At 40.3% G+C, this 9,779-nt stretch overlaps 1 protein-coding gene across 7 annotated transcripts in view; it reads left to right on the top strand.

Annotated features, from left to right (window-relative positions):
- atp11c (ATPase phospholipid transporting 11C (ATP11C blood group)) overlaps positions 1 to 9,644 on the top strand; it is a 47,808-nt gene extending 38,164 nt beyond the window's left edge. Inside the window, exons 24-31 of one of the 7 annotated variants that reach the window (XM_084353281.1) lie at positions 350 to 477; positions 803 to 938; positions 1,036 to 1,101; positions 1,231 to 1,334; positions 1,451 to 1,607; positions 3,213 to 3,303; positions 6,363 to 6,394; positions 6,664 to 6,721. In XM_084353281.1, coding sequence (XP_084209407.1) covers positions 350 to 477; positions 803 to 938; positions 1,036 to 1,101; positions 1,231 to 1,334; positions 1,451 to 1,607; positions 3,213 to 3,302 — 681 coding nt within the window. In that variant the 3' untranslated portion in view covers position 3,303; positions 6,363 to 6,394; positions 6,664 to 6,721. The other 6 variants (XM_084353278.1, XM_084353280.1, XM_084353279.1 and 3 more) reach the window with 6 other exon arrangements.
- The last annotated feature ends 135 nt before the right edge of the window (positions 9,645 to 9,779 follow it).

Below are 9,779 nucleotides of genomic sequence, written 5' to 3' on the forward strand. Positions count from 1 at the left end.
GTGTTCATATAAAAACTGGTCCTGACATAGACATATTTGTTAATGCACTGATATAGATATTGTCAATTTTAACATTGTAAATTATGTTTGGTATTTGTGTTTTTTTCGAGGTGCGGGAAAATATTTTATTCTCCCTCATGCCACATGGTCCCTGACACAAATCTTCCATAAGTACATGGAAGATGTATATAAGCTTGCTTATACAGTATGTATGTGCAAGTATGTTGGTGTGTATGAGTTTTGTCCCTTCCATGATATTAACCCCTGGTTGCCCCCGTCCTCCCTCCTCCTCCTCCACCCTTACCAACCCTTCCCCCGTCACTCCCCCTCCTGCTCCCATCCTACCCAGCCCCTGTATGACGCGGCCTATCTCACGATGTACAACATCTGCTTCACCTCTATGCCCATCCTGGCTTACAGCCTTTTGGAGCAGCACATCTGCATAGAGGTTCTGCTGGACAATGCCACCCTCTACAGGTAAACCTGGGAATCTTCACTTATCTGCAGCACACTTCAGGTAGATGTAGGCATGCTTGGTAAAGTCGCTTCCTTTAAGTAAATAGGACCAACGTTCATCTGAGACTTCCCTCTTTATGTTTAAGATGTAGATATAGATGTTTGGGGCAGTTAGTTGATTAACTAATTGAGCGCCCAATCTTTATTTTGATCTTAAAGGTAAAAGAAATAATAAAATAAATAAAGAAAAAACAAAAGAACCCCAGAAATGCACCAAAGCACAGTCACAAAATAAAATCAAGTCTCATTGACTTTGTACATTTTTCTCTTTCATGACTTTCTTTAGAGAGATTGCTAAGAATGCCATGTTACAGTGGGGACCATTCCTCTACTGGACTTTGCTCGGAGTCTTCCATGGCCTGCTCTTCTTCTTCGGTGTTGAACTTTTGTTCTGTAACTCAGCACTGCAGGATAACGGCCAGGTTTGATTCATTCACCTTCAAAATCGGTGCAACATTAAATTAGTTAATTAAGCACTGTCTCCTTAGTAAGCTTTTTCATTTGTCTTATTTAATGCAGGTTTTCGGGAACTGGTCATTCGGAACCATTGTCTTCACTGTCCTTGTCTTCACTGTCACACTCAAGGTAAAGTTTATTGTTAGAGCAGCCGTTAGACATACGTTACTCAAGTTTGCAGCTCGCAGAACATTGATTTTGGCAAAGTGTGTTGGATATTTGACATGTGCATTTAGTTACTTCTCTCTGTCACTCTAGCTTGCTCTGGACACACGACACTGGACATGGATCAACCACTTTGTAATCTGGGGCTCCCTGGCTTTCTACGTGTTTTTCAGCTTCTTCTGGGGAGGAATTATCTGGTTAGAAAGCAACTCAAGATGAAATAACCCATAGAGTGTCTGACCTGTTATTTTCATTTCTGTTCAACCCTTGTTGCTCTCCCAGTCGGTGTGAAACAGTGTTCCCTCTCTTGCAGGCCCTTCCTGAGGCAGCAGCGTTTGTACTTTGTGTTTGCCAACATGCTGAGCTCGGTGTCGGCCTGGCTGGTCATCATCTTGCTCATCGTGCTCAGCCTACTGCCAGAGATCCTGCTTGTGGTGTTCCGCAACCCCCGCAGGCCCAACCCTAGACAGGTACAGCTGAAACACGCACACACACACACACACACACACACACTCCCTTTGTCGCTTCCTCTGCTCAGACTTTATATATATTATAGTATATAAAAGTATATAGTTTTATATCCTGTAAAGTACATTAAAAAGCGTCAGATTTACAATGCTCAGATATTTTATTTTTACATTTGTTTTGACAATTTAACCATTTATTTCCTCAAGGGTTCGGTTGTTGTTGGTGGGGCCCACCCTGTATTTTTGGGTGAAATGAAATATGTGGGTAGGTTATAGTTACAAGAGGGATTTAAATCAAATCCTTTAAATATGATTGGATTACTCTAAAGTGGCTTTGGCTTATTTTATAGAAATGAAAAGTGCAGAAAAAGATGCTTGGGATAATTTATAATTACTAAGTTCCTAGTGAAGTTTACTGTGTCTGTGCACTGACCTCTTTTCAGATAATAAAGTTTTTTGTTAAAATGTCAAATATTCTGCCGTCAGTACAGATCTTTGTCACAAGTGTTTGATAACCACATATGAGGGATCATGTGTATATTGGCTGATATTATCAGTATCCAAAGTCTTTAGTCCCTAATATTGGTGTTGGCATAGCCCCCAAAAATCCAGTACTGGTCGGGCTCTATTACAGAGCATTGTTACAGTATGCTGTAGAGGATTGTTGGCATCCACCAACAATTTTGTATAAAACGTATGTTTCAGGAGGTGGAGATTGAAGGAGAAATGGCTTAATCAGACCTCAACTACATTTTTTCTGAAAACATAATAACTTTTTTTCCCAGCTGGCGTCCAAACACAGTCCTCTAGTCCACGATAGCTCCTATGACACATGAGCCTACCGTCAAGTGTTGTTTTATGTGATTGGCAGGGTTAACTAATTGCTCTAAATCCCATTTGATTGAAGAAAGTCATGACACAGAAACATTGCATTTGTATTGCAGTGTACAGTATTTGTCATATAGCAAAAGATAATGAAACTGTTAACAGGATTATAAATGTATTTTATTTTTCCTCCACTGCATCTTTGAAATCCTTATCAGGTTTTTTTTTTCTTTTTGCGAGTTGTTTGTATGGTTGGATTTGAGCGGGACGATTTCCCATTTTCTCCAGAAGACAACTTTCCCAGACATACTTTGTCATTAGCTCCTCATGAGGCTAATGTGTTTTATAAGCAGCTGGAAATGATTGTGGAACAAGCTGTGCTTTTGGGTGCGTTCCACCCATGTTTTTTTTTTTTTTTTCCTAATTGTGTCTAGACTTGTTTTATTTGGGAGAATCAATGAACCAAACCAAATGCTTTACACATATTTGAAGGGAGTTGTATAGCACTTGTACAATATGGACTTATGACAGTGTTTGTTTTTAAAGATTTTGTATTGGTTGACAAAGATTGGATTTTTTTTTAAACATTAAAATGTCAGTTGTTGCTACAGGTTATAAAGTATAACTGTCTAATACACTGGCGTTTTATTTCAGAACACCCCCTTTAACCAACTTTGTTTTCCTAACTAGTGTCTCTCGCTTCTGCACTTTCAAGCATTCCTCTTGCTCTGTCTCACCCTCTTATTTCTTCTTCTCTTCCTCTCTCGACCTACCGCCCGATAGATGAAACATCGCCTTCCTTCCTCGGGGACTTCTACTATCTTCATGTTGTCGCAGACCGCTAGCACTCACAGCTTCTCATGGAGTGACTGAGGTCTCTTTTTCTTTCTGTCAGCTCTTTAGTCTCCTTCCTGCAGAGTTTCTGTGTCTGCCAGTCTTGCTTGTTTCCTACCTGTGGTGTCCTTCCTCTCCCACTGTTAGATTCCTTCCTTACCCTCTAAAAATAGCCTGGGGTGGTGTTTTACAGTCCCCACTCGGGTGGACAGATAAGTCAGAAAATTTCAGATGATCTGTTGCATCCGGATTGCTATCCTTGGGAGGGCTTCATCTTTAAACCCTGACTTGAGTGCTTTCCTTTAGATTTATGTTTATTAAAGTGGGAGAAATGTTGTTCAGTGGGCTGGTGTGTGCCAGCAGTGTGGAGTAGAACCAGGTATCTGTGCTGAAAACATGAAGTCAGTCCTCCATACTTGTCTGTCCAGTTGTATTAGTGTCTTCCTCCCAGCTGCCTGTGCTGTTCCAATGCCTGCAGCCTTCGCATGTCAAGTCAGGTGAATGCAGCACGTCAAAGCACCCAAACTTACCTGCATGAGGCTCAAGTCAACAACCTCTTCCTGGATCCTCACCACAAACCCTGCAGGCCACTGCATTTTGTCTGTGCGTTTGTGTGCGTGCGTTATATCGTACATGCTTTTGAGAAATGTGCAAGGATAGTATCCCTGTATCAATCTGGACAATTTAGTATAGAGTCGAGGCTTCGAATAGGTGTCCGAAAAGGCACCTGGATTGACTTTCATTGTCCACCTGTCCAGTTTTAAAGTCTCTGTGTATGTATATGTTTGTTCCCTGTGTATATGTGTATGTCTGTATGCGAGGAAGAGAATAAGATGGAGAGAGAGAGAGAGGGGCGAAGTGTTTATGTGTTTTGTCAGCGTAGTGATGTCATTGGTGTCTCTTGCCTCACCCTTCTAGAAGAAGCCGGCTCAGTCGAGCGTGGGGGGCAACCAGTCTCCCCGGTCTTCAGCCAGGCCTCTGCTCATGAGAACCTTTTCAGATGAGTCCAATATGGTCATTTAAACAGGTACCAGCCCCACCTTGAGGCCATTTAAGCCAATCAAAGACTCGCTCCCCCAGCCAACCTCTCCAGCAGTTCTTGGTCCCTAACTCTGAGTTTTAACAAGAGAATCAAAGGCTTAACAGGCATACAGGCCACATTCAACAAGACCCAGTGTGTTCCTATGTGTTGCGTGAGCTGATATTGGCTGGCTGAAGAGATGCAATTTTCAGACTCAAGTCTGTTTTCATTCAAAATGGTCATATGGTGCGTGTATCAAACACATGAATGCATCCCTAGACCAAATGATGCAAACCTTAATTTTTTTAGACACATGCTCCTTTCAGCCTCCCTTTGGAAGCCCAGCTTATATCACCTTATGCATGTGCTTTGAAAAACCCAATATTAAATGGTCATCTTATTTTTGGACCTGGTATGTCTGAGCGTGTTCAGGTGGTTTTGGTTTTCCTGTCCGACGGTGTAAAACAACAGAGGTGGTCTTTGATTATAAATGTCTGACATCCATGTGTTGTTTGAAACGTGGTGTCTTGGTCGTGGTCGTTTCGTTCTGTGTGCATGTTCAAACCTGTGTTGGTGGTTGCCGTCTGCTTACTTTCTTGGCAAACAATGGACCTATTTGTGAGCACTGAGCTTACCTCACTGCATGATGTGAAGGTGAATGCTGCTGCATTACGTACAGGGGGTGACGATCAAATGAATGGAAACATCACATTAGAATATATTCTAATAGTTGTAGTTGTTAAAGTTGTTCAATATTACATTAATAACTGAGACATTATGGAATAAATGATCATTTGAAGAAATACAGACAAAAAATTCAACATATACAATGAAATTGTCAATACATTTTTAAAGATTATTAGGAAATTTCATCTTCCTTCTTCTTTTCACAATAAAAGAGTTTGGTCATTTTTATTTTAGTGAAAATGTCCAAAGTTTATTTAAAAAGTCTCAAAGTTTATTTAAAGTATTGTTCTGTGGCCTTGGGGGTGTTTTTCTTTTTTTTTTCCTCAGTCCCAAAGAGTGCTTTTATTTCTTCATGTTTTATTTTAGAATTCTATGTTTCATCACCAATTTGTTGATTATCAATCAAAACAAATTATTCAAAGTCAGTTATGTGATTAGATGTTTTTTTTTGTCTGAATGAGCAAACGGCCAATTACATAACTGGACCTGTCCTGTTAAAAGTGCCATTATGAAATGGAAAAAATGGCACTGTGGTTACAAAAAAAAGAAAAACAAACTAAAAAAATGAACAGCTGGAATAAAATTAGTAATCATGAAAAGAAGCAGGATTAAATAATATTTTATGATAAGTTTTAAAATGTATTCATTCAATTTCATGGTTTATTATATATTTTGTCTGTATTTATCCATTCAGTGTTTTTCATAATGCCTTCTTTATTGAAGCAATATGAAAAACTTGGGTAAATTGGATTGTGTCAAACTTGGATTATTTAAAAGTGTCAAACCCCCAGATTCCACTGGGCGCCTCTGGACCATATGAAGGTCGCCTGAGCTGATACGTAGCAGCCATTCTAGACAATGCTCATGTTTCCACCGCCAACAGTGCGTTTCATCAGCATCCCAAAAGCGACTCTACACTCTGGGAGAATATGTGCTGAGTCTATTTTTGACAGAAGCTGACAACAGCAGCGTCAAGCTGCACAGAGCAGATCGAGCCGGGTGAAGAAGTCAGACAGTGGAATAGCACAGTGCATCCAATCAATTTTCAAAATAATACACCCTGTGCAGACACGGAAATATAAACAATAAACACACTTATAATAGACAAATAACAAAAGTGTTTAAGCCTGCATTCAATAATCACCCAAGATGACCTTCCCACCGGAGGTATTCTGAGGTGAAAGTGCATCTCTACACCTCATTGGCCAATTGATATTGTATTAAACGTTTAGGTGTTTTCATTTTTTTGTCCACCCCCTGTAGGTAGGTCTGAATGTCACACCCTCCCATCACTGTTGACCAGGATCACTGATATCTGTTGCTTAACAATAGCACCAGGCTTTTTTTAACCCTAGCCTTCACTATTTAACCTGCTTTTTTATTCTCACTAGCTGTCAGAGGACGACCTGCTACAAACATCCAGGTAAACTCCAGCAAGACAATCCTAACTGCATCTGTTCAATGTCCCTGCTGAGCTTCAACAGATCAGTAAACTTGGATGAAATTGGGTGCATTTCCTTTACTAATCTCTGCTTGTCTCTTGGTGGCGGGGACGTGTCATTTGAGTGTTTCAATCACCGCCTGTTCTCTGATGATATTTGATTATTAAGTGTCTCGTCCTCTTCCTCTTGTTGGCAAAAGCCCACAATGAAAACGTACTGAAGTAAAACCTGTCTGCTTGTGCTTTTCCAGATCGTACCTGTCACACCACTATCCTATAGGCACCTGAGTGAGCGCGTGTGAAGGGCAGCAGCGGTGGCATCGGCCACTTTCAGGGTCCTGTGCCAGTCCAGTCAGAGCTGTCTGATGAAAAAAGGAGGAGAAGAAGAGGAGAGAAAAAAGAAGAAGAAAAACAGAGATGTGCGACGGGGGGGAAGGGATAAAAAGGGGTTTAGCAGTCTTTTTGACTCGCGTGTCTCTGCTCCGTCCTTCTCTGCCCAATCCCGACAGCCCCTAACCCCCCACGCATGCCTGCAGAGCTGTGCCCTGCATTCTTTTTTAAAATATCTACTCAGATGACGGGCATGACTTTTCTTTCTCTTACGTCTCTTTTTCTTTCTTTGTTTTTTTTATTTTTTATTTTTTAGAATACTAGCTTACAAATGAATGCATACACGGCTGCCTTGTCAGTAGCTCTACCCAACTGCTGTGTTTTAACAAGCAGTTGTAATATCCACTCCAAGAATGGTTCACCTGCATGAATGAAGGCTCAAAGCAACGCTTCACTCCACTGATGTTCAGTCACTGTGTTCTGCAACGATTTTATTCAGACATAACAATCCCATTATCAGCAGTGAGAGGTTATTTTACTCGACGGTTACTGCGCTTTTTTTTTAACGGTTATTCCTTAAATGGTTCTCATATGCTTCAGGAAATACAGTCATCCACAGGTTCAGGTTATTTAATGAAAAGTTACTGAAGGTGATTTCAGTTCTGCTCAGAGCAGATACAACGGGTTTCTGATTTATTGATTGTTTCCACTGATGATTCTCTGTCGTATACAAGGTATAAGAGCGGTTAGTGGAGGTCATTTTACCTCTCAATCCAAAAAGTGTGTATGTGTGTGTAAGATCGAGACATAGATTAGAGATGTTAAGCATATTTTTGAAGCGTGACCTAAATCTTCCAACCTCAGAGATAATTTAAGAGTCCATTTAAGATGAGAAAATTAATATATGTGCTGTACTGTATATAGCTTAGAGATGTATGATCTGCTCAAAGCCAAAAAAGACGAACATAGCGCGATCAGATTCTGTCCACACTTAGTGTGACCTGAAAGTGACAATTCAGTGTGTGTGTGTGTGTGTGTGTATGTGTGTGCCCGTGTGTTACAAAAGTGTATAACAGCTGTACTGGATGAGAAAAGCCAGAAAAGCCTGCGTGTCATGAAAACCAGGATTACTTGAACATTGTCGATGTGTTTCGCATTTGACATTTCCTGCACTATTAAGGAAACTGGTTTCTTTATCGATGGTCACTAAGGCACATGAATATATGCCTGAGCACACACACACATATCAGATAGACGAGAACAATACACGCACAATAACCACACACATAAACGCGCACATGCACTAAAGCCTAAATGAGGCATTTATGTTCATTACCCATTATCTAGTTTGTGTAACTTGTCTCAGGCAGGCTGATGTTGGAGTGTAAAGAAAATCAACTCCAGACCTGCAGAGTCAACATAGTTAACGCCACTGTGAGGCACGACGCTCCGTCGCCTCCCTTCTGTTTCTGGTCATATTTGCTGATCGACAGGATGATTGCGCCTTTTTCTTTTCTCCAGTGTGTAGTGCTTCATACATTCCATGTAAACATGCCATGATTTCAGACACTTTTAGATACTGTTTTTGAATTTATTGTTCTTCTTTTTTCCCACAAACATGTATTGTCTTTTTGACATATTTATTATAAGTGTACTTTTATTCACAAATATTATACTTTTATTTCATAAATCTTTTTTTTTGTAATTGTGGAGAGTGGTCATCTTTGTGCCAGTTGAGTTTGTCTGTGTTACTCCAGCTCTGGTGTGAGCCTGTGCCAGTCTCATTTAATAGTCTTTGTCACATATACAAAGACAGGCAGCCCCCCAATACACTCCCAACATCCCAAAGTCAACTTCTGAACCAATACCACTCCTATTGCCAGGTTATTTTAACACCTAGTACAAACTGATGAGTCTTAACTCACTAAATATTTATTTTTGTTACAGAATCAGTATTCTGTGTGGTGATTTAAGAGTTCGCTACTTTATTGACCCCTGCTCTACGGAGGAGGATCAGGGCCATTGTAAAACTAAAAAAAATAAATTCTGAAGAAGTCTGACTCCTTTTTTCTAAGAGATTTAAATCAGAATCAGAATTTTGAATTTAATATAATTCTGAGGAAAAAAAGTCAGAATTCTGAATTTTCAGGGCCCTTAATTCTCTTCTGTACTGCTCAAACAGTAACTCCAGTGCAGTACTTTCTACTGGCCTTATATTTAACCTCACTGACTTTAACATGATATATATCGTACAGTGTATCTACAGAACGGCTCCAGAAGTCATAATGTCAAATTGAGATTTTAAAAAAACTAAGTTAATGTTAATTTCATGCCTTTCAGCATCATTTTCTACTGAGACGGTCTGTTTTTCTGATGTTAGGATAGAGGAGGAGGCTGTTCTTTACTCAAGACTGCACTGTGCCTGAGCTATGCTGGGTGTAAGCGGACACACTGAGAGGGGCTGCCTGCTTTGTTAACAAATGAAAAACCTTTAACTGACATCAGAGATGCTATTTTCAGAGCTTAAAAAAAGAATTATCTTGGAATCTAATGTTTTGCCTGTCTAAAATGAAAAGAATAAAAGAATGGATTGTATTTTTAATGCAACCTTTTTCCAGCCACTTTTTCTAAGAAAATCAAAATGTACCAAAAAAAAAAAAAAAAAAAAAAGCACGAGAGGCTCTGTGGTTGTGGACGCTGTCCCTGTCTGTGAGGGTGGGGTGGAGGTCTTCAGGCACCTCGGCAGCCCTGCGTCATACAGCAGGGACACCTCTCCACCTCCAGCCCTTTTGGGTCTCCAGCCTCAACACTCCAAACCTCTAAGCTGAATGTACCTCTTTGAAACTAGTATATTCAAAACCTGAAGATTTTCTGTAATAAATCAGAATGTTTTGAAGATAAACCAATGTCTTGAAGAGCTTTATTTACACCAGCGGCTCTTGTCTGATGTGAGGATGTGAGTGTGTGGGCGGCTGGGACTGTGCGTGCGGGTGTTTTTGTGTGCATTTGACCACACTAAGCAGATGCTGTGCTGTAA

This window comes from Pagrus pagrus, assembly GCF_965226575.1.
Source record: "Pagrus pagrus genome assembly, chromosome: 5".
Classification (NCBI taxonomy): Eukaryota; Metazoa; Chordata; class Actinopteri; order Spariformes; family Sparidae; genus Pagrus; species Pagrus pagrus.